Source organism: Falco rusticolus, chromosome 2 (assembly GCF_015220075.1).
Source record: "Falco rusticolus isolate bFalRus1 chromosome 2, bFalRus1.pri, whole genome shotgun sequence".
Classification (NCBI taxonomy): Eukaryota; Metazoa; Chordata; class Aves; order Falconiformes; family Falconidae; genus Falco; species Falco rusticolus.
The window spans coordinates 116,276,626-116,302,300 of record NC_051188.1 but is presented as its reverse complement, the minus strand read 5'-3'; the positions used below and the strand labels follow the sequence as shown (position 1 = coordinate 116,302,300).

Sequence of the window (25,675 nt, the reverse complement as noted above, 5' to 3'; positions counted from 1 at the left end):
TTCAGTTGCACTTTTAAGCTGAGATGGAAGAAATCCAACAATTCATAATATGTCGCAATGTAAAAATAATTCAGTAGTGCCTTTTGTTAGTAGATTGATCCCCCCCCCCGATGCAATTAAAGATATCTAGCTCTCTAGCTCACTTTGCACTTGCAGAATTGCAGTGCATTTTGCTCTGACTTATCTGACTGTATCCAGATATCGTGGTGTTGATTGTGTCTTTGCACAGCGAAAGGAGTTCAGACATACATTCCTGGTGTGGGGTTTGGTTTTGGAGTTTTGGTTTGGTTTGGTTTTTTTTCTTTTTGGAAGTAACTTTTTGCTCAAGTTGCATTGTTATTTTCTGTTTCGTATCAAGTCTCAGTTGCATTGTTGTTTTCTGTTAAATTGCATTAGAACGCTGTTTCTCATTAAGTTCCAAAAGGGAACAGGGCAGAAACCAACCATTGGGACTATGGAGAACAAAAGCACTTACATCTGCTTGCTTTTCTTCATTGCAGTAGTAACTGCTGCTGCAAAATAAAGCAGTGATATACTTCCTGTCTTGCTAATTCAGTTCTTTCCTAGAGAACATCTAAGGGATCTTCAGGGACCGGTTGAGTCAATGTCTAGCTGCTCTGGTTTCGGTGCTCAGGGGTGATACTCATATTTCCTATCTGAGGCATCTGTTTTGCATACCTACATGAAGATCCTAGGCTTCTACAACTGGCAGAATTTCATAGAGCCATTTAGAGTTCTGGATACTCTCAACTAGTCCTTCTGATCATTCCTGTAGTAGTATAAATAAATGCATGTCCTATACCATGCCTGGTTCTGGACTTGGCACTACAAGAAAACTGTGAAGACAAATGTTGATTATACTATAGGGAGTCTGTGCTGCTTGGGTATTGCAGTGTATCACATATGAGGAGAGTCAGCTGCATTTGTTCGGACTTTAAATGAAGAAACTAAGGGAGAGGTCTTCCTGCTGCTTACTAGTAAGGTGTGAAGATAACAGAACAATGTTCTTGGAGATGTGCTGACGGGATGAGAAGTGGTGGAGAGGAGCTGCAACTAGGGAAATTCCTGTCTTGATTTGAGGAAGAGGTTGATCGGTCTGGATGTCCCCAAAAAATTTCTTTCAACCTAAATAATTCTCTGTTTCTATATCATGTTTATTTTAATAAGGATGGCATTCTATTGCTTTTATTATACTTAATTTTTGTACTAGCAAAAGTGAAATTGCAGAGGCAACTGCAAATTTAGCTAGGCTAGGCAGCAGTAAGAATGTGTCTTATCACTGTGTAATGAAGTATCATATTCCCCTCTCCTTACCTGATAGGGGTCCGCTCTGTGTAGCTGAATAATGTAAATATCTCTGTCAGTTTATTAACGCTTGGCTTCTCGGCAGGCTGCTACCAAATGTCCCTGCAGGTTTGGTAATGTGGGCTTCTGCTGCTAGTGATCTTTAATGTGTTCGGAAAATATCAACTGAACACCTACCTGTAAGCAATACAGTATGGTGTCATTAAAATAAATAACCCAATGCCTGTTTTGCATTCTGTAAGGCAGTGCGTGCTGTCCTGCTATAACATGAGCATTATTTCATGGTGTTAAGTAGTTAAGTAAGCCTGTTAGTAACTTTTCCTATAGAGGTAGTATTGAAACACTCTTGATAACTGGTTTCTGACTTCTTGTTTGGTTTAGGCATCATGTTCTGGATTGTTATTAATGCTATCTGCTTTACGTGTAGATTTCTTTTTGGTAGATTTTCAAGTTCCTAGAAAAAAATCCTTAGAGTTTGAACCAAGTAAATATGAGTACTAAAAATCCACAAGGCAATTAAAAATGCTAATTATTATTTTGTGAAAGTTAACTAAATCATTCTTATGAATCCGTCTTTGAGATTAACAATATTTTCAGTGCTTTCCGAAAGCACAGGTAGTTTTTTGCCACATTGTTTTAGTTTGACTGGAAGAACAAAGTGTCACTTGTGTCCTTTGGTCCTTTCCCCTAGTTCATGTGTTCCTGTGAAAACCACAAAATTCTTTGCATTCTTCTAACTCTGTTTGGAAAAACAGATGCAGTTTTTCCTGAGAGCTCTGTGGAAGGAGAAATGGGAGGAAAAGTAAAGCAGTCGAGGGGTCCTGAGACTGTTTTACGAGGTCAGCTTGCTAAATAGGAACCATTGGTATTTCAAACAGTTTATTTCTTTTGTCATTTGCAGCATGGACAACACCAGCAGCATATTGCTTTGCAAGGGTTTCTTTTTCGATACTTGACTGCAAGCCCAAATTTTTCTTTAGATACTTGAGTGTATTCTTGAGTGTTGTTCATACTGATTTCAATGTTGTTGATCATCTCCCCTTGTTCCTCCACCAGAACTGATATCTGGATAAAAAGTTCCTTTATGTCTTTGATCTGGTTCTCCAGATTCACTAGTTCTTTATGTCTCTGTTCAATCTCTGAAAGCTGAGCTTTGGTAATTTTTACTTCAGTGAGTAGATTTTCATTGAAAATCTCCCATTTTCCTTGTTGGAGCATGTCATTGACTTCGTCCTCAGATACCTCTTTACCAGCTACTTCAAGCTGACGGACAATAAATTTTCTGCATTTCTCTTGCTTAGCAGTTATGGCATCGTTGTATGAAAGCATAGCATTTACGTAACGCTGGGATAAGAAAGCATGCTGGGAAGCCAGAATTCTTACTGCGGCACGTGATGGCCCATGTTCATTTTCAGCTTTTTTCACTGTTTTTGAAAGTTCATCCAAACATTTTCGTATGTGCTCTGCTTGAATTTTTATTTCTCTTGCTATGTTAGATTCCTTTTTAAGAACACTGAATCTTCTCATTGAAGATAGTAGGCTTTTTTGTTGTTGACTGAATTTATGAACTTCCTCCACCAAATTGTTAATGTCATTCTGAAGCTTCTGGATTTCGTGCAAGTGCCTTTCAGTTATGGGCTCTTTTTCATAAATAATGGCCTGCTGTTCAAACTCCTCCAGCTCTTCTTCTTGTACAGTTGCACCGTTGTTTTCTCCAGCTATCTGTAGTTCCTTAGCTCGCAGTTTAAGCTCTTGGAGGCGGTCTCTCATGGTTTTAGTGTTCAGGTTTTTTTCCCCCCTTGCCAACACAGGGAGTTAACGCTGATATCTTTTTTTCTTGTTTCACTGTAATCAAAGTGTGACAACAATGTTAGCATTTATATATAGACATGGAAAATAGTGCCTGAATTTAGAGCTACAAAAGTAAAGTAGCAGTGAATTGGAAGCGGTAGGTATTCTGGACAAACGTACAGGGTAGGTGGTGTCAGTGCACTCCACCATTTAATTCCGTTTACATAAGCTAAGGTTTTTAATTTGTCTTCAGGTGGATACGGTTAACAGTCATCCCTCAGCTTCTTCACTGCAGTGGTTTTTCCCGCACACAGTGATTTGCAGCCCAAGCCCGTTTTTGTTGTGGGTGGTGTAAGGCCCAGAACTTGCTGAGAGGAACGACAATGAGGAATATGGCATGTGGAGAGGACTTTTATTTTGGGGAGGAAACTAGGAGTAACTCCAATTATTATTTAATTGTAATACGTTATTTGATGAAAACTAATAAACTTTTAAATCTCTCTTTTAAAAAAAAAATAGAAGTGAATCTGCTGCTCTGTTTTTGGATGCTCAGTAGGAAGTACACGCTTCAGCTTCTGAGGTTATGAGATAGACTATCTAATGGATCAGAGTTCTGGCGTAAATAAGCTGCTTTAGGCTTTGGTTTAGCCACACCAAAAAGCCTTTCTCCATTTTCCTTGCTTTCTTCTGCCTGGGGAGTTAAACTGATAGTAACTGAAGCACTTAACTCTACAGCAAAACAGAACAGAACTCTTAGTAATTTAAGAACTCGAATAATTTAGCATGAAAATGCTATTTCTTTTAATGGCTGAGCTTCATAGAGGTGGATCCATATCACTAATGTTGCAGCGTGAAGATTTTCTAATCCCTTTTTAGATTACTGTCATCTATTCTTATGTTGTCATTTGCAGTCTTCATAAAATTTATGCAAATGGACTTTGTGCACCATAGTGAGATACAATTTAGTACTGTTTCTTGTTTAATAGAAGGTGGATTTAGTTCTGTTTTCTACCCTAGGTGTTGTGCATGCTTTACTGGAGACGTAATTAATAGAAAGTTTCTATTGTGTATGTTTTAGAAAATGTCAAAGGTCAACTATTTTTAGTTATAGGGAAGAAAGTATTTTTCTCAAAACCTTTATGAATGTTTTCCTTGGACTATGATCAAGAATGGAAAAATTCAGTAAAAAGGACTAGAAGATTATGGGATTTTTACTTGGGGTCGTCTGGTTAAATCCAAATGTGTGTCTTTCAAAGGCCTGTTCAAGCGTAAAGGTGAAACAGTACAGTAGAGTCTTTTGGCTGTTTTCAGAGATTTCAGGGCAGTCTTCTGAAATAGTAGTGTTTTATAGGTGCATTTCTTCTTAAACCCCAATTCTAACGTTGTTTTGGTTGTTTGTAAGTAAACAAATGCACTATTTCTATATAGTATCCAGAAGGATACTTTTGTAATAACTGCAAAGAACTATTCCAGTAACCTGTCTGTACGCAAATGATTTTGTAACATTTGAACAGCTGCAAATGATACTGCTGTGGTATCTCTGCTCCTTTATGGATATTTAAAGACCCTAAATAGATTTTTGTGTTACATAAGTCACGGAGTCTTAACAGTATGAACGTGTCCTCCACAGGCTTAAATCTTGCTGTCTGCAGGCGGATTAGCTGAAAAAACAAAACTTGAAATGCTACAGAAATCAATCGTGAGAAAGAATGTTGATATTCTGCACAAGTGTGGATTACTCTTGCTGCTTTTTTTTTTTTTAATTTATTTTCCCTTTAATGCCTTAATATCTGAATGTGTTTGTTGATCTGCATCGAGAGAATCCAAAAAGCCTTAGCAGTCATTAGAAGTCACAGGACCATAGTGACACTTGTGAACCAGCAAGCTTGCAAGTAATTAATTGGAAAACATTACTTTGGGGTGGGGAAAATGCAACATGTATTAACATTGTTACAGTAATTCCTCTTCATTGCCTAACTTGCTGCGTATCTGCCCACAGCAGAAGTCAGGCAATTTCATCAAGGTAACATTCTTTAGGAATGTTTCAGAGCAGCTTGGCACCACCCAGACTGCCACAGGGAAAGTTCATTCTGGGGCATGTGAAAGGAACCAGGAGTGCTAAACAAGGCTTCAGAGAAGTGACCTGAAAATCTGTTTTAGTATAGCCGAACACATCTGTTGACCCATGTTAATTTTGCACGGCTTGACAAGCCTGTGATTAAAAGCAAGTTCTAAGGGCACCATTAATGCTTATGATGTGAGGTGGCGAGAATTTCTTGTATCTAAGAGAATGCAAGTAATTACTGAAAACCTCTTAAAACATGCATGCAGTCATCCAGTTACTGCTTCAGAACACAGTACAATTTCTCAAAAAGGCAGTTACCAATTTTTCATATGATTAATCTTCTGTGGCTTGAAAGTAAGTTAAACACAGGAGCACAAGAACTATACTGGGATTCATCTTCAATTTGTGTATCCATTAATGATTGACATATACTTTTCAATGTTTGGGTGCAGTGGTCTTGAAATAGCTGTATTCCTTGGGGCAAGCAACAGATTTGCAAATCTATAAATACTCCCAAACATCAAACTTGCAAAGATGTAAGCACAAAATACTTGAGATTGGTGTTAATAGATTTTTTTTTTCCTTGTTTAAACATCAGTCTCACTAAAGAGTGGAATGTAAGCAATTGAACCCTAGTTTTGTATCTCATGTCCTATCGGGCATGCCTTCAAAATCTGCCACTGAACACGCATGAATAAATGTCGTTGATTATACTGGCAACTGAAATGCATGCTGGTTTCAAATAAATAAGGATGTGTTTGTGGCAAAGATAACCTTGCAAATTGTTGGCTTGACTTATTGAGTGTTCTACAATAAGCTTTGTTCATATACCGAGTCCTTGTTTTCCTACGTATTTGTGTATATGTATAGGGGCACATCCTGTTGTTCTTCTGACTGAGATGAAAGATTTATTTCTTTGAAGTTTTTGTCAAAAGAGGGAGAATATGCCTGTTCTTTTAGAGTTCAGTAAAGAAAACACGTGGCCTGAAAGCAATCCAGTGACTTAGAGTATCCCTTGTATTCAAAATAAGATTTTAAAAGACTGTCTTTCTGAAGTGATAAAGTAGCACAGCCTAGCACATCCTCATCAGACTTTTTCTTCATCAAAGGCCTGAAAATTTGGGTTAAAACAGCTAAGAGACTGACTGCAGTAAAGGCAAACCAAACTGGTAGATGGGGAAAGTGTTAGCTTGTTAAACTGTAGCTTCAAACTATTGACTGTGTTTAGAAATGGCCCTAAATGCTCTTACACATATAAAGCTGAAGAGCATTGATGAGGTTTGCCCCTGTTCCTGGCCTTTCCTTGGTCATAACGGCCGCTGTGTTGCCTTTTGTCTGCACTGTTACCAATGCTGAACCATGTGCTTGGAGCCAGAATCACACACTGCGAGCCAGTCTTTAATAAAAGATAATCTGTAGAAATGGAGTTGCTCTAATAGTATAGTTGCAATAACTTAGTCAAGCCGATATGGCACTGTGCCTTCTGTGTTCACATTTAGGAGCAATGTAAGATGGAAAATACAGCCAAGGAACAGACAGGGCTACAGGGTGGGTTTGGGAAGGTGACAGGGGAAAGGAAAAGAAGAAAAACCAGGCTCAGTTTGGCCCAGTGTCTAAGTTGTACTTGAGTCCAAGGAATACTTATATGCTTTCTTACATGTATTTGGGGAGAAAAAGTAGGAATGTGCATGCGGCATTTCAGTTTGGTCACTCTGGCATACCTTATTTTTTAGAAAGGCTTCCCTCCCTGCCCCTCGCAGTGTTTTTATCATGAAGATCTGCTGGTGGTTAAGTTTGAATTTGTTCCTCTGGTGGGCATCTTTATCTGTAGTTATATATAGTTGACAGGTTCAGAAATACAGTTTTGCACACATCCTTGTCAAATACATTTTAAGGGTATTGCAGGAGTCTTTGCCTTCTGATAACTTTACTGTGTTGCTCATCAGGGTTATGAATCTCTCCAGTCAAATTGATGACATATGTCGTTGGGAAGGTCTTCATAATGCCAATTACCTCAGTACACTGATGAGGGACATAATAGGTCCTGATAACTGGACCACCATTATTAATAATCTGTCATGATGTTAAAGTATGTCCTAAACACAAATAATGAATTTGATGAAAATGAAAAAGAATATATATTCTCTATTTTTTAAGGAGAGGGGAGACAAGTTGAAAGGTTCTTTTCCTTAATTGCAAAGCAGACATAAAATATTCTTTCACCTATCTAACGTGTCAGTAGACCCAGTGAACAGGGAGCCTACATCCAAAAATGAGGTTTGGGCTGCATTAAGTGAAAAGGCTTAAATGGATATGTGAAGTAGCTAAGTTGATCATATGGAATTCTTTTTACTGGTTGTAATTAGATTTAATGGCTTCTTTTTTGGCTTTGATGAATATTTTATTTCCCCACCCACACCCGACTTACCAAGAACTGCTGTTTATTTTAATTTCATCGTTTTGGTAACTATTTCTTGGTTATTCAGCACCTTCATTAAACTGCCTGATGCAAAAGGCTCTGTTTGTATTTCACCTTTGATGCAATTTGCATGCCTGCTTACGTTCATTTTAACATACTATGCTCCACCAGGAGGAGAGGATTTACAGGCAAACAAGGGTCAGAATTCTCTCTTAGAGAGCTCTTTGAGATGTGTAATCTGTGTTCTGCATCATACTGCTTTTTTACCTCTACAGAAATAGCTACCTTGTTTTCTTTTTTTTTTCTTTTTAGTGATTGTGACAAAAGTAAGGGTCAGTTTGTTTTCCTGTTCCTTATTATGAGTCAATTAAGGGCACTGGGTAGAGGGTGCTTTTGGGCAACATGTCCCAAAAGAATTTCATGTTACACGTAATCTTACGCATTTTTTAATTATTTTCTTTTAAAATCCATATCCAGGCTGCAGTGAAGTTACATTACAGCTCTTTTATATGGTGCCAGCAAACCCGTATAACTGTTCTTTTTGAGCACAATGCCTTCGAGTAATGTTGGGAATCATACTTTGGTCTGGAACTTGATTACTACTTTGAGTGTCTTAACTTTAACAACAAAAAAGTACTGAGACACATATACCATTTAAATGTCTACAGTTTAAGATACTTAAAGTAGTGTGTGAGGAAAACTAGGGGCCTGGGTTGAAATTCTAGTTTGCTCCAAAGGCTGTGCTCTCTTGTATATTCTCACAAGAAAAGAAGGAACTTGTTTGATGGTTTTGGAATCTTTCCCTGTTACCCCAAGATATAACTTAAGTAACTAAAGTGAGCAATCTTGTTACAGGTTACATTTCTTTCTCTTTTGTTTAAGAAAGAAATTTCCTTTAATTTAAATGCCTTGTAATGAACGTGCTTAAACCAAGGATTATCATGCAGCAAGGTGGTTGGATGAAAACATCCTCTTAAAGCATCTCTGTTTTAAGATGATAAGTCATTGGAAAAACATATTTAAAAATAGTTCTAAGTTCAAGTTTCTGTTTGTGGGAAGTGTGGGAGTGGTTCATGAGGAAAATATCAAAGGCAGAGAGCTTGCCCTGGTTATGAGCCTAAAAAAAGCTGCCATTATATGTAGAAGGTAGCTAAACTGTATCAGATTATATATGATATGGTAGTGCAAAATCAGTAACCTTTCCAGCACAGGGGACTTAAGTGCTAATGGGTATCTCATTCTTAATATTAAAAAATACTAACATGCAAAGGTCATTTGTATTTGTCAGCTGCTGGGAAATAACCTGCAGCACATTGCTTCTGGTGTTGCCTGCTACGTAACATTGAGGAAATAAAATCTGGTTGCTTGTCCCCACAACGATATCACCCACCATAACTGCCATAAGGCTACCCAGTGAAACCAAAATGACCAGTACGCAGGAGCGTAGCGATGCTGCATTTGCAGCAAGGTAGCCTGGGGGATCTCTGATGGGTGTGAAATAGATCATGGGAGGTAGGGAAATACTGATATTGAGTAAAAACATGAGATTCAAATAGAATCAAACAGGTCTGAGTTTTCCAGGAGTTCATAAGATGGGTAAGAATGAGTCCAAAGTTGTGGGAAAAGTGTAAGCGGATCACAGTTGGAGTGAGCCCTTCAAGGGAGATGGAGAGGGGAGAATAGACCTTAGTTACCTGAAGTAGTTCAGGTGTTCTTGTCCATTTGGCCAGAAGCCTGTAGCACAGTCATGTTGTGTGGGAATCACCTGTATTACAAGCTTTTATACTTTCAGAATCTCTACAACTGTCAGTACTTCTCTAATTAGAAAAATGTGGGGCTTTTTGTGCTCTTTTATGAAGTATTTGGTTCAAAGATGCACAGTGAACCACTGGCAAATCTGAGATTGTTCCACAGAGTTTTGGAACCATTGTTACGAATGTGTGGCTGCAGTTGTGGAAGACTTGAGGAGAAGCATCCACCACCATTTCCATGTCTCCAGACAAGTCTCATGTTCCCTGCTGATACTGTGGGTAATGGAAGGTGGCGAGTTCGTGCTTTTGTGCTGATGTAAGTCACAGTTATGGTGACGCATGCTGCACCTACAAGTCCTGACTGACAAAACCATGATCTCACTCTGCCGATCAGTTAGGCTGTGGATTATTCTCTGTATTTGGTAAGGGAATGGTGTATCCCTTAATTAAAAGCAAAACTAAAGAACTTCCTTAATGTTTTGATGTTTACCATCAGTAGTATTTTTTAAGAGACTTCAGAAATGAGCAGCAGAGAGAAATAAATGTAAATACCTGGGTTTATTTGTTTATTTCCAGCAAGAATACTACTAGAAGTCAGCACCTGCACTTAATTAGCTATTGCAAATATGATGGCCACCTGTAGGTCACAGAAAGAAAATCATAATATCCTCTGCCAAAAGATCACATAATTAAGGTCCAGATATTGGTATGTTTTAAAGCAGTATTTGAAAATAAATAAATAAGGAGCAAGAGAAAGGTCTGCAACAGGATAGAGGACAAGTGAAATTATTTTGATTTAATAGGATATATAGTTTGAATTCCTGATTAACAAGTTATTGCTATAAATCAGTTTCAAGATTTTTGTCTTCCTGGCAGTAGAATTGCATTCTCAAAATTTCTGTTATGCAACATCCCACCTACTTCACATTCCCATTTCATCTCTGTCAGACCATATAGCTACATATCACAGCCTTGGAACTCACCTGTAGTAAATCAAAGGATTTTCAGGGAACTTTTTTTAAAAAAAACAGGCAACTTAGACTAAATAACTTCAATGTTTGCCTAGGTATTGATATATCAACGTGAAATAGAGTGTAAGAAAATAATTAATAGTTAACCATTTTTTTAAAATCTACAAAAATGTATGGCGATATCATTTATTGTCATTGGGTTTGGGATTACGCATCTGGAAGTTGAACATAATATTCCTGATGTGAGCTCAGACATCTCTTTGGATGCAGCCTATTTGATCAATAGGTATGATTAACCTGAGAGCAGAGCAGTGTGTCAGAGGACCATGTTTTCGGTAAATAGGAATATGATTCAGACCTGAGGTGAGAATGAGGCCACTTAACCAAAATGAAACAAATTGTAATGGTTGACATTCTTGTGACTGCTTCAAAAGGTAATATGAGAGTGAAGTTGCTCTAGAGTCGCCTGGAGGTATTATAAACGGGATGAGTTTAGAATCTTACTTCTAAGTATTCTCGTATTTAAATGTGACCTGGAGGAAATGTTTAGAGAAAAGGCTGAATTAGAAAAATGTCTCTTCTTTCTCCCTGCAACTGCATGAAAGCAGTTAATTATTTTTTTATTTTTTACGGGTCAGCCTTAATTGATGTTTGCAGGCAGATAATTTTTTAGCAATTTATTAACCAGTTTTTCAGTACGGTTTACCCTAATATTCAAATTATTGTTTTGCATAAGAGTTGAAGGCATGAAAAGTAAACTAGAGAAATGAAATAAGACAGATTACCTGAGAAAGAGCCTAGTGTTAATCAGTAAAAAGCTACTGATGGGTTTATAATTGTTGTCAACAATCCAGAAGGCACAAGGGCTTAAGAGTGCTAAAGAATGTAGTTTAAGAACTGTTAACACCCACCATTTGAATTGTTTCAGTGTACTTAAAAGCTTTTAAAAGCAATCCACAAAAACTCTGGGGAAAGAGAGGGCTCAGAGTTTAATTTTAGAGTGCTTAATTCCATTGGAGGCTGGAAACTGTTGGCTAGTTCTCCTATCTGCTTGTTCGGTAAAAATATAAAGAATTTTGTTTTCTGTGACTTCCTCGAAAAGCTAATGCACTGCCAGTAACTGAAGAGGAAAGAAAAAAAAACCAGTCTGACAAACTGGCATCTTTCTGCCTGTTTGTGGGTCAGCAGTTTGACTTTCATGGATGTTAACAGAAGCAAAACATAAAAAGACTTAACAAAACCTTTTCTTGCTGTATCTGCTGAGGCCTCACTTCTCTAGGATAAAATATCCTACTGATTGCTGTCCACAGGGTTGCCCAACAAACAAGTTAACAAATGAGAGGTGACATTTCTAAAGGAAAAACGTAGAACAGCATTTTTAAATAGAAGATTGACCATGGACTGAAGAATATGGCATTGTTCTTTCCCTTGGGTAGACTGCTGTGAAGTTCAAAGGTGTTCTCTTTTTCTTTTTTCTTTTTTTTTTTTTTTATTTTCCCAGGAATGCTAATTTAGTCCCTCAAAGCTATGCTTCTTGAAGTAGCCTTAAAGACTAATTTTCTTGATCTAAGTCATTCTCATAGACATCTTTTTCTAAAGTTGCTTTTTAATCATGTTGATAGTTCTGGTACTGTAATATTTTGACCTCAGGGATGCTTTGCTCTTTGTTAATTTTGATGGCCACCATAGAGGTTTGACCCAAAATTTTAGGTTTCTTGTTAACTGATACAATTTACCCCCAAAAGCAGCATCACTGAGCCACTTTTAGGGATTACCACCCCCCGCAGTGTGTACTCCATACGGTATTTTGTTTTCGGTGTTTTTACTGTATAAGAATCCCACAGAAGTGAAGAGAAATGTGTTAGTTGGGAAGTAACAAGGTTTAAAAAATCCCCCGTGTCTACAAAACAAGAAAACACACATATGGGTGTGCACATACCCTCTTCCCAAATAAACCCTTTCTGTAACACTTCTTGGTTTTTTGATGAAAGCTGAGATACAAATGTGTCCAGTTCATACTGGATTTTTTTTTCCCCCACTACATCTTTTGGATTGTAAAGTAAACTTTAATACTGGTAATTTTTTTTTTCTTTTTTCCTCTTTGCTCAGTAACTTACATTTTAGAAACAAGTCGAGGAACACACATAGTTTGTGTTAAGACTCTGTTTTTCTCTGGCATGTCTTCTGTCATTGAACTGTAGATGTCAGTTGTGCCAATATATACATACACTCCCTTTCCACATTGTTTCCCATGACTCTTAAAGTTCAAAAGCTTTCTAGTTGCTTAAAAAAACCTACCTGATATAAAAACAGTTGGTGTCTAGCTTTATTTCTTGTGTAAAGTAAGTTTGTTCACTAAGAATGTTCCAAACGTACTTTATGTGAAATTGAAATAAGTCAGGCATGATTTTACATACAAAAGTTTCTTACTTAGCAAACTTAATGTGATAAACCAACAGACACTCTCCTGTGCTTTCAAGTATGTGGAGGTTTTTTATTATATACATACTACAGTTTTGTACTGACTTGGAAAATTATAATCAAGGTCTATCCTTTAAGATAACTCTGATGTATTCCTTGAGGAAGGAAGTTTTATGTATAAACTTGCCTCAAAACCTAGCATTCCTGTGCATGAGCAGCAGAGCTGTGAGACTATATTCACCAAGAGAAATACACAATTCTTCGCAGGATAGACATCCATTGTTTGCATGTCTTGACACTTGGGCACATTCCCATTTTAAACCCCACTACAGCCTTTTTCTGATATTTGCAACTTAGCAAGCATTAAGTAAAAGAAGAGTCTTTACCTTTTAATCCTGTGCTGGTGGCTTTCCGTTTTATCTTTTACAGAGGAACTCCTGAGGTTTCAGCTTCAGTATAATCCAGAAAACATTGTTTCTAATATTTACCTAAGTAATATGCCTTGAGTGACATTCCGTGAAGTTTTTTCTGCATGCCTTCCACTTCTAAGTCTTATACAGTTGTCCAAGGGTTCATCATCGGGAGCAGCGGTGTGAGAGAGGAGCCGACTTCTGCAACTGCAGTAGACAGGCAAATTGATTACTTTCTGCTTGGGGAATCTGGTTCTGCCTGTTTGAAACCCAGCCTTGCTGAGAGGCGGATCACTGCTGGAGCTGCCCAGTAGCAGGAAGTGTCTGGGAGCAGCTCCCTAGATAGGGGCCAGTTTACAGCTGGAAGTGGAGCACTGCCTACGGATGAAGCCCAAGTGTAAGTGCAGGGATTGCTTGCTTCCCCTTTAAGGCACGAAGGGAAAAAGAAGCAAGGGTAGGTCATGGATGTATGAATGCATTTACCTGAAAAAAAAAAAAAACCAAACCAAAAAAAACAAACAACACAAAACCCCAGCAAATAACAAAGTAATACACTTTGTCAGAGTATCTTAAAATTATTTTAACTCCATTTGTAAGTTTGACCTCAAGGCTGAAGTGGGCAGGGTGTCGAGCAGGAGATATATGACCTGTGCAAAACCACTTCAGTTCTTGAGGAGCATAAGGTGGAGATAGCTATTTGGATATTCTGCTTTTTCAGACACAGCACCTCAGCTGTATTTTTTGAATACAGTCAATGTTGCAACAGGAGTGCTGTGAAGAAAATGGAAGCTAATGGACAAAAAAGCAAATCTTAGACCTTTCAAGGTATTGGAAGTTAAAAATCAGCAGCTACTGCAAGTTACAGGGCGTTAGTGTCACACTCACGCTGAGCTATGCAGCTTACCAACATTTCATTCTGCTTCAGCAGTGCTTTGTAGAATGTGCAGTCCAAATAGCCTAGTAAATAGTGCAGTTATTTAATCTACAGGTGAGAAAGGAGTAGGCTGTGGCAACAAACTCCGTGTTCAGAAATATTTTCTTCAGTTTCCCCCTGGTTTATCTTTGGCTCTATTTCATAGCTAAATACTGTGAGGACATTACTTGTTCTAGCTGGTTGGTGAGAAGAAATAGTGCCAGAGTATCATAAGCATATTGAAAACGTTGTAGGTTCTGTACGTGCGTTGGACAGCAGTTAGGGAATCTCTGCAATAAATCATACAAAGTACTGTAGAAGTACTTTTTTTGTTGTTGACAAGTAGGAGTGGATTATCAAAGGAGGGGTGAGGAGGAAGGCCTCATGCTTTTTCTAGCTCCATAGGCAAGTTGGCAAAGTTTTGGTAATCAGTAGGGTGTAGGGTTGATGGTAAATCAGTGAGCCTTTTTGGACCACAAGCAGTTAAGACCAATGAAGTTGGAGAGGGAATGGACTTTTGAGAAGCTGTCTTTCTACGCTCCTTCATAAACTCTTCTTGAAAAGATTAGATAATGAATCATAGTGCACGAGGTTAATGGTGTCAAGGAATGTTTTTTTGAGCTATAGATGTAACACAGCTTTTTTTTTCTTGGGGTTTTTTTTTTCTTCCTCTCAAGGAAATAAAATCATTAAGAATTGAGGCTGTCACACTGTGATTCTGGAAAGTTGGAGGGAATAAGGTCTTAGAACAAAATGAAGTGCTGACAAGTTCTGCTAACTGTGGAGTGGATTCTTACCAGCAAGGAGTATGATAAATCCAAAGTACAAGCTTTGGCCTAACATTCTCTAAAAGCCATTTGAGTTGATGATGACTTGAGATTTCAGAAGAAAGGCTATGGAATCTGCTTCCAAAACCATCTGACATTGCATTCATGGAAGCCAAATATTTGTGACTTTATCCAGAAAGTTGAATCAGAGTTCTCATGTAACAGAAGCGTTGCTAAACTTCAGAATGTTATTTTAGTGGAATTCCTTTCTTGGAGAGCAGCAAGTGCAATTTTCAGATTCCTAATGTTATGCAATACTCCTCTTTCCAGCCTTTGCACTTAGCTTGGATTACTGTTGTAGAGTGCAAAATAAGATTGCATTGTATGCTTATATTCCAAAATAGTCTGTCCTGGTTAAAAGTACATGGTACCAGTTTTCATGCTGAAAAATAGTAACTGTGGAACAGGAGTAGTCTATTGCTTGTTAAATATTATTTAATATCTCCTCATAGTTCCTAGAGTTCTACCATACTACCTTGTTAATTAAAAGCAGGTAATGGGAGAGGAAAGACTATACATCCTATTGTCATCGAGAGTTTTTATGGAAGATGGGAACAACTCTTTCTTGACTTGGCCTTTTTTGTGAAGTTTTGTTTATTTCTTATGAAACTCTCAAACCCTCAAGAAACCAGAATTATTTCCTGTGTGGGTTTTTGTCATGTTTGCCTGTTTAAAGTACATATTTTGGACTTCTACCTAAATTTCTCCATTTGTTATTAATATTTGCTCATAAGCAAACTCAGAAAATCATTGACCAACATGACTGAAAGTTTACTTTTTGAAGTTTCTTCTTAGGGACTATATCTGCTTGGCTAACACATTCCTAAATACTTAAGGAAACTTACCATGTTAATCCATCCTACCTTCTTGGATGCTGACCAATTTAAATACATTTTAATTAGGATATTGATGTCTCCATAGACTCCAACAGCTTGTACTGTGTAGCTTTAGATGTAGAATGGTACAGTCTTTTACATCCATCTTCTTAGCTGTAAAATATAATTGCTTCATCTATTAATAATTATTAAATAGTTACTAAGCACCTTAGTAATTACTGTTAGTATCTGTTGCAAATTGTGCATGGACTGACATGTTTATTAAGTAGAAAGACCAATTAAGAATTAAGGCTGAAACAAGGTATTTTTGTCTTTACTTTCTCCTTCTTCCCCTTCTTCCTATTTTTATCAAAAACTTATCCTTTGGAGATCTGAGAATCTCATGTCGGGATGCTAAGTGTGTCTTTTAATTTTTTCTTTAGGCTGGCAAATAAGCAGGACAGAGAAGGAGCCCTGTCAGAAGCAGATGTAATAGAATCCTTATCTCTGGAAAAGCTTGTCAATGAACACAAGTGTCTATGTCAAATCGTAAGTATTTTTTAAGATGCTTAACTTTCTAATATATGTAAAGCTTGCAGCGAGGTAGGAGGTTGTCCCATATAGTGTAAAACTGAAACTCAGACCCTGCAATCCCAGCAAAGATACAGGACATGTATCTGTTCTGGAAGCAATTCTTCCTGTTCACCTTGACGTTCTGCTTCTGGATCTTTTGAAGAAATCTTTATAACAGGAATCCTGAAAGTGTACACGCTAGTCCATTCTGAAACCATCTAAGAATAATTTGTTACTGATATGTTTAAAGCTTGTTTAATTGGACAGCAAGTTCAATATTCCACCTTTTTAAAAAGAAGCAGGAAATGGAATTTGCCTACGTTAGCATTCAGGAAGGATCACTGTTTGGATATGGTGTTTGTCTCATTTCTGTTCATAGCTAAAATCATCATTCAATCTGAGTCACCACCTGGCAAACTCTTATGAATTAATCTAATTTCCGGAACAGTAGTCACCAAATAACACTGTTGGAGCTAGTTGCTAGTTAAATTTTTGTCCTAAAATACCTGTGTTTCAGATGTAGTATTCACAGTCATGTTAAAAAAAAAAAAAAAAAAAAAAAATTAAGAAAAGGGCAGGGGAGAGGGAGCCAAAACCAGAAATCTGTATGAAAGCTACTTAATATTGGTCAATGTTTCCAATAATTTATCTAAATCAGTAGTTCCCGAAATTTTCTTTGAAGTATTTGTTTTAATTAACCAGTTTATTAGTTAACTATTTGTGGGCTTTACTTTTGTAAACTTTTCCTAATTTCGATAAGAAACATTTAAAAAGATAATGTAATGTTATTAGCCAAAATTAAAAGGCAATTTTGCAAAACTATTCCAGCTGGTATTTGGTTTTTAAAATTTCAAAAATACACTTAATTCCCTAGGGAGAGTTGTAGGGTAATACATAGTGCTGCTATTTTCTCTAGAAAGCTGAGTTATAGCAGGGCATAGCTCTGCTATAGTGATTATGTCATGACTCTTTGAATGCTTTTCTTCAGTCAGTGGACTTTGCACTACGCATATGTAGCTATCATAAAAATAACAATTGCGAGTTTGCCATTTTGTTTTCCCAAGGGACTTCTGTGACATAAATATTTTCTTGAAAAGCAGCATCAATGTGAAAGACCTGTAAGATTCTAGTGTATTTCCCCAATACTTTAGAATTATTTAATTTGTGCCATTTTCCAGTAAAATGCTGTTCTAGTTGTCCATTTGTATCTTGGGTGTAATCAACAAAGAAACTAGATCACGTATTCTTAAGTCATTTTAGCTGAAATCAGCTGAGAGTCTTACCTACTCAATGGGCAGCTTCTTTACTGGGCTGATGAAAGGTAAACATGGTCCCAAGTTGTTTCAACATGATGACTCATGGGGTGAGTTTAAACAGGGGTCTTGTGAAACAAGATTTAAATAAAATTAGGCAAGGACCAAAAAACTGTTTTTTGTCTAATTAGTTTTTTTCTGGATCTTTGTTTCCCACAGATAGCTATTTGTCTCACTGTCACACAGTGTCAGTGAGAATTACTTTCCTCTTTCTTTTTTAATATCTCTGTATTTTCTGTATTTCTAAATTTCTGTATTTTACAACTGAACTACAGCAACAATAATCTTGGTGCAAACCAAGAAGAAAATTGCCCCAGTGCTGTCTATTGTTTTATCTTAGTTATCAGAGAGAAACAAGGTATTATTGCCTATACATTTTCACCTGATGAGGTTCTGCTAGAGTATTGTGGCATTCCATAGTGAACAACACTCATATTTAAACCTTAATTTAGACAAATTAGGAATGTATTAAAATGCAAACTATATATTTTTATAAAATAAAGGTATATTTAAGATATACATTAAATATACATTATATGAAATATGTTTATATAAATATATATATTACTATATAAGATATGTTTATTATATATAGATAAAGCAGTTTAGCACTGGGGGGGACATAACAGGACAGAATTATTTTTTTCTGTTATAAATTGTACATACCATATCTGACTATGGTACCACTTAAATGCTTGTCAAATGAAGAGGTAAAGGGGAATTTTATATGTGTTGACATTGGAGAGAGTCTTTGTAATTGTCCTTCACTCCTGAGCACAATCAGGTGTGTAATACCATTTCTTCCTGGCAAACACATAGCTGGATCTGTTCAGTTGCTATTCTGTGTTCTAAGCTAGAATCAAGACATGTTTCTTTTGTTCCATTAAAGCCCATTATACTTGTCCTCCTGACAATTAACATGAGGAACAAATTAATCTTTTCCTATTTGCAGTTGTGCCTTATGTTTTTGAAGGCTATTATTGTATCTTCTTGAAGCTTTTTCACGTCAAGAGAACCACTCCTGTTCCTGCAATGTTTTCTTACCAGATACATTTTCATAACCAGTTTTGTTTGAATCGAAAGGAGCACAGTAAGAAAAATCATTCTAGTCAATCCACTTCCTTGAATTGTTGCATCCAAGCTAGATAACATATTCCAAACTAATTTGGCACTGGCTTTTCCACCCATCTTCCAACTGGTTTGCCTAGATCATGGTTCTCTCTCTTACTGATGAGAATATCATGATAGAAGTTTCAGTCCAGTCAACATGTGTAGTATTTTGCTTCACCCCTATCCACAATACCTCTTCTGATCTAAGAAACAGAATGGGTTTGACAGTTTTAATGACAAATTCACACTGGATTTTATTTATCCCCTTAGTGCTATGAACAAGTTGAACATTTCTTTCATGAACTGGAGCTAAGCTGATTCTCTTGCATCTTGTTTTTTCCATTTTACTACATAAATATAACATGGACTATCTATAAACCAGCAGCAAAACAGAACATACATATTTGGGGTTGATAAGTTATATTTCTATATAGACACATAGATATGGATGTGTATAGAAACAGGTTTGTAAATATACATATATACACATAGCAGTTATATATGTTACAGCTGTGTGTATATGGAATGGGTGTATGTATATGTCTAGAGAAAGACATGCAAACATGGTTTTCTGTGCAGTATTCGAGTATTTTTTAAATCACACTGGAAATAATGGAATTTGGTAGAACTAATGTGATTTGTATATTGGCAAAAAAAGCACCTAAATTTATAGAATACCTAAATGCAAATTTATTTCCCCTACTTCTCAGAGTTTTGCAAGCTTCACAGTAAAAAGTAGTTGTTTGGCTGAATTCTTGTTTTCAGTCAAGGAATGTGTTCTGAACTGCAAAAAAAATTCCACTCTCTCTCCTTAAATTTGCAGGAACCTTGCTCAGCTATCATGGGCTGTGGGAAAAAAATTGATAAATCAATAAAAAAGGGTTTATATTGGCTATTACATATCATAGCAAAAGATTTTGATGCCTTAAATGAGCGCATCCAAAGAGACACTACAGAACAAAAAGCGTACGAAGAACAAAAGAAACTAGAACGAGCTGAGCGCGTGAGAAGGATACGAGAAGAAAGGTATTGTCTCTGTAATTTCTCCTACCTCCCCTTCCTCCAAGATATTTGATTCATTCCTGTATAAAGAATTTAAAACTTCTGAGCCAAGAGCATCCATATTAGAAGTACAGACCTGAGTGCTAGATCCTTTCGTTAATTAAGACCTACAAGTTTTTGCCTGGTTCACCCCCTTTATTTTATTTGCTCTGTGCTGGAAGTGTACCATGAATGAGAATTGCAAGGCGGTAGTTGAATAAATTTGCCCTTGCTAATATAAGTTTACAAGAGGCTAACCAAAAAAATTAAGTCCTGGCATTTAATCTTAGGTCACCTTCAAGTACGTCTAAAATAAACTTATTAAGGTAGACTTTGTAAACCATATGTGAATATCAAAGACTAGATGTGAAACTTTATTCAACACTATGCTTAATGAACTTCAGGATATCCAGCAGGTAAGGCATGGAGAGACTTAAGACGATGCAGGGAGGAGAAGCAGGACAAGCAATATATTTCTTCCCTTCACAGCCCTTCGTGGTCATCAGCAGCCCACCATGATTCCTGTTAGAGAGTGAAGTGAAACGTTTTAGCAAGGCATTCTTAAAAAAATTGCTGATCGCTCCTGTCCCCCTGTGTGCCCTATATACGCAGAGATTTGCGAGTCTCAGTTACTGTGGGAAGTGACTGTGCAGCTGCTGTGAAGTGTCTTGGCTTGTGCTCATGCCCGTTTGGTTTACTTCAGCAAGTACATTGCTTAAGCACATTTTAAACACCTGGAATCTGACACATTCTTCATACATATTTCACAAACTTATAAAAAAATTCATGCGCTGTTAGTCTGCCAGATGTCTCTGCATCGACAAAACGCTCTGACCATGTTGGACTGTGTTGGGTTTATGCCGTGTTGAGAGGCGTAGTGAGGAGCACTGGCTTCGAACAGGCTCTCAGAGGTTGTCTAGTGATTGTGGGCATTTTCCATATATTCTGCTCCTGTTCCATGATCTTGATTGTATTTGTTCACTGGAAGAATGGATTGGGTCTGAATTAGATTAAAGGCTTCAAAGTTTTGCTAAACTTCTTGTGTCTTAGAGGAAAGCTAGCTTGTAGCTTCTTGCTGGTTTTACCTGTAGCTGAGGGCATGTCTCACATAGAAGAGATGGCATTAAATTCTCATTTTGCTGTTTTGCATCGATTCCTCACTGTAAGAAACAGGTTAATCTGTATTCAATTGTAATTCTGTTTCATTCTGTGCTTTAATAATTCCCCAGACTGCTTATTGTTCAGGTTTGCTTCCCTGAATGTTTTCTCAAAGTGCATTTCCTCCATAATACATTCATAGCAAACATCTTGTTCCAAATGGCAAACCAGAGAGGTAGTGCCAGTAAATTTTAACGCAGCACTGGCTGTTCCTTCCAAGTAGCATGGTTTCCTGGGTACGTCGGTGACCTCCCTTTCATTCCCCTCTGTGCCTCTGAACAACAGAGTTATTTCCTCTCTCAGTGCTTGCAGTTGTAAAGCAGGTGTAACAGTGATTCCTATGCACCAGTGCTATCAGAGCGATTGATGAAAAGTGTTTGATGAGCATATAATTTATTAATGGTATACTATTTAATACACAGGAGTTGAATATTTCTTGCATAAAGGTCTGGTACCTAAAAACCTACTAGTGCAACAGCAGTATACTGAGCATTGTGTGTCTTTCTGAACTTTTCTGAGCCTAGTTGAAGCAAATATGAATTCCCTATCTGCTACCACATAAACTGAATGCTTTGGTAGCAGTTCTCCATTATGTGTATTAAGAAAGATCTAGAATTATGAGAAATGGAGGTGTGTTAAAAATAGAAGAATAGGTTTTACATAGTCTGTTTTCCCACCACATAGTTGTGGGGTTTTTTTGTATTTTGTTTTGGTTTGTTTTTGTTAATGATTGACTACCTTGAAAAAATTGTTATAAAAGATTACCACTGTGAAAATTTCAGCATGACAATTTCAGCATGCTGTTGAACAATCATACCCTTCCAGTTACAGAAGTATTCTGTCACGTATCCTGTCCTCCAAAACTGCTTCTACTTCCCAAGTGCTGATTGAATCTTCTGTCAAGTAGCAGCGGTTTCTACCTCTGCCATGACATATACTCATGCTTTATTGATGTTAGCTGTCAGGGTGATTTCTGTAGAATGTTTTTTCAAAATACAGAAGCATATTGTAAAACTCAGTTGGCATAAACCAGAGGATGTTAGATGGCCTAATAAGTATTTCTCTAGCGTGTAAAGTTTATGGCTTGGCTTCTTCATAATTCTTTGTTCATCTTCCCCCCCCCCCCCCCCCCCCCCAAACATTAAAAACAACAACAACAACATAAACCCAACAACAATGACAAAGGGAAAGAGAAGAAGGAAGAAATGTACCTGATGAGGAAGATCCTGAGCCTGGGAACTCTGAAAACCCTTTCCAGCCTATAGCTGCTGTCATCTCTGAGGTATGGGAATATGTGGAAATCTGGATTGGTTTAGAGCTACCACTAAAAGATTTCTGAGAGGTAATGAGAAAAGTGGTTCATTTAAGAGAATTATTCTAAGTCTGTATGCACTTTTGTCTTCTTCTTTTTATCTCGTCAGTCTTGTTTGTTTGCATTCAATCAATGCTTTCATGTTAAGAATGTTCCCTATTTTTGATTTGGGGTCAAAAAGTTTCGTAGACATGGTCGAATAAAGGTATTGTGAACAGATGACTGAACACATTTCCTAATTAAACTATTGGATATTCAGGAGTGAAAATATTCAAAGTATTAGCTTCTTGTGAAGCGTTTTACTGAGGTAGTGAGCCATATAAAATCTTTCTGACTACTATGACTAGATTTCTGAGCATAACCTGTTTTCTGTTGAAAACATGAGACAATTGAGAAGTTTCTTAGTTTTGAAAGAAGAAAAGCATATTAGTATATAATATATAGTTTCCTTAACCTGTGTTTCTGAATTCAGGTAGTTCTTATTTATTGTACCGTATTTTTTTTATTCGGTTGACTTGAGGTAACACAGTCTCAAGAAACACATAAACTCAGAGACTTTTTCAGTAAGTAATTCAAACATATGCTTCTCTCCAGGACAAAAGTGCCCATATCCATACATCTTGTAAAGTCAGCTACATGCACAATAATACACTTTATAACAACATACAGAGTAAGAAGAGAAGGGTGTAAGTATAGGCATTGCAGAGACTGTGATTTAGTGATGTAGAACCTGTGAAGCAGCCTGTCATTGGGTCCATATGACTCAGTCAGTGTTTCTCCAAATCATGGTAGCACTTTCTGGCTATTTAAGTTCTGTGCATGTGTATTGTGTTTTAACTAAAATATTAAAAAAGAAAAAAAAAAAAAAAGGAGGAAATTAGGAGTTTTCTAACCTTTTGCTCAGGACTTTCTTCCTCTGGACAGGATACTGGCAATTTGATTTCTTTACTTATTTGTAAATGTTTTCTATGCTAGATGTGGGACAGAAAAATATTTTAGGAACATTTTGATTTTTAAAACTACCTTCCTGTCTTATCAGTCATTTTACAGCATTAGAGGGTGTTAAAAAAAGTATCTTTTTTCTTAGAATGAAAAACAAATTGAAAAAGAAAAGAAGCGGCAAAGGTTGGAGACTGAAAAGGCTACAAGTCTCTTGAAATCACAAACAGAGCAGGAACAAATGGATGCCCAGCACTTATCAAGTAGCAGCAGCCAAATCACAAATGATAGTAGACTAGAAACATGCAATTCTACAACTACACAACTTTTGCAGCACGAAGAAGAGAGTGAGCAGCAAGCCTCAGAATGCCTTGACTCAGGTAAAACTGCTTCCTTTGAATTCGTCATTTAATGTTACTTTTCACATAGTTCTTCCTTCTGTCTGTGTTATTTTCCATGATACCACATGTTAATTTAAACTGTTGAAAACATAAAAATACACCATTAGGGCACTGTATTGGAAGACCTGTATAAAAAAAGGGCATGCTTGTTGGTGAGACTGATACTGTAGCTGAAACTAGGTACATTTTTATTATAATAAAATATGCGGTCCACTTCCCATCAGTACCAAGCTAAGTTGAATTTCTTGATTAAAATGTAGAGTTTGCATATATTTTATGCTTACAGTTTATTTTCTATAGTAAATGATGTGCAGATTTTACATTTCACATAATTTTGTATATAAGTTTGAGCTGATTTATGTCACCCCAAAAATTCTATTAGAAGATGATCTAGGATATTCTCTGAATATAACTGATATGTAATGCTGTATTTCTGTTTGGTATAGATAACAGTAAGAAAAAAAGTAAAAAACCAAAATTAAAAAGGGGCCACAGAGTAGAACCTGTTAATACTGATGATACTGTTCCCAAAAATCCTACACCACCACCAGCTCTTCCACCAGGTAAGTCTACTAACAAATAATAATAGATGTCTCAATTTGTGGTTATTAATCCTTTAAAATAGTCATTTGTGAATGATGAAACTGGAATGGTCTTCATACAGAGATATGCTACTGAAACTTAATCTCTAGGAAATCTTTGATGCAGTTTCCCGCTTCACAGTATGAACTTCCAGCAGTATTAATTTGATCTGTCCTTGTGGGGGAACATGTTACTGTTTTCACACAAAAAAAAAAGAAGAAAAAAAAGAAAAGAAAAAAAAAAGGCAGAAACTTGCCTACTGACTGGTGAAAAAGTGATTAAAATATCAATGTTTTTAAGGGTAATTCCATTTATTTTTAAAGTATTTAATAATTATTCACCATAGATACAATATATTACATACTTTTGGCATTTCTAAATGCTTGATTTCTCCCAAAGAGAACTGGCTTTCATACATTTCATCAGAATCAAGTGCAGTCGTGGCGTGTTTTGACTGTCTTTGTTTCCTTTAGTTGGCTGGGGAACTCCCAAACTTAATAGACTTCGAAAACTTGAGCCTCTTGGTGAAACTCATCATGCTGGTAATTTAAAATGTTTTGGATTTTTTACTTTTTTATAGCATTCTCCATTGTTCATTCACTTCTACATTCATTTCATCCTTCATCCTTTTTTTTAATTCTTAATGCCAGTTTTCATTGACCAAAAGCTAACACTTTTGCTTAGTAGAAAGCACCTTTTTGATTTTTCAAGTCTTACTCCTTTTTTTTACCAAAAAGAGTAAGTTCTGTCAGATTCCTTATAAAGTTTGAAGTGGCACAGGATATCAGAAGCTATTAATGATCAGAAGTTATTTGCACAGCAGCATACAACTAAATATTATAATGTGGCACATAACAAAGAGCAGCAGGATCAATTGCTTTTAAGAGTCCAAACACATTTTGCATTCAAAATGGAAGTTTCAAAGTGTATCTCCATTGTCCATATGTAGACAATTCATCATTATCTGATGCAGTGGGAACAGGAGTGGTGTTAGCTGGATACTGGAAAAAGGCTGAGGTACTCAGCAGAGAGGATACTGCAGAAAGACCTAAGCAGGACTGCAGAGATCCAGCAGGGCTTATTAATTTGCCATCCATAGTGGCTTTTCCACATCCAGGCTGGTTCTGTGCTGCCTGTTTGTTTCCACACTGATCTTACGATCTGATCTGGAAGCGCCAATCACATCACAATACTGAACCCAAATGAGCCCCGTGTATTTTTCTGTAGTTCTGTGAACCATAGCCTCCATCCAGGTGAATTCACTGTGTGTAGGCTGACTCCCTGTCTTGCCTCTTGAGATAGTCTAAAATTTCTTCTCCCCACTGGTACTGCCTCCGTATGGTTTTAAAAGCATAGTCCTGTAAGTTTTTTGTCATTGATTTGGGGGTGTTTTCTTTTGGCAAGGAAAGCTACAGAGATGTGGGCACTTCCAAATTAAGTGCATCACGTTAGTGACTTCAATGAGGGACTGCGATCCCAGCTGTGATGAAAAGCCCAACATAAATTTGATTGCAGAAGTAGCGAGACTTCCAACGGAAACCCTAGGTTATTGGTCTGC

General features: G+C 37.0%; 2 protein-coding genes across 2 annotated transcripts in view; one reads left to right on the top strand and one right to left on the bottom strand.

The window, feature by feature from the left end:
* Positions 1 to 25,675, top strand: part of ARL13B (ADP ribosylation factor like GTPase 13B) — a 54,177-nt gene that overhangs the window by 13,844 nt on the left and 14,658 nt on the right. Inside the window, exons 5-7 of the mRNA XM_037378135.1 lie at positions 16,132 to 16,237; positions 19,508 to 19,710; positions 23,050 to 23,078. Of these exons, the coding sequence (XP_037234032.1) occupies positions 16,132 to 16,237; positions 19,508 to 19,710; positions 23,050 to 23,078 (338 nt within the window). The remainder of the gene's footprint in view (positions 1 to 16,131; positions 16,238 to 19,507; positions 19,711 to 23,049; positions 23,079 to 25,675) is intronic.
* Positions 145 to 13,757, bottom strand: STX19 (syntaxin 19). Its single transcript, XM_037378134.1, has 2 exons — positions 13,110 to 13,757; positions 145 to 3,150 (listed from the first exon to the last, which is right to left on the bottom strand). Exon 2 carries the CDS (start codon positions 3,073 to 3,075, stop codon positions 2,197 to 2,199), a length of 879 nt encoding a protein of 292 aa, XP_037234031.1. The 5' UTR covers positions 3,076 to 3,150; positions 13,110 to 13,757; the 3' UTR covers positions 145 to 2,196.

Coding starts and splice junctions, on each gene's coding strand:
- STX19 (XM_037378134.1), bottom strand. CDS start 3,075: ATGAGAGACCGCCTCCAAGAGCTTAAACTGCGAGCTAAGGAACTACAG.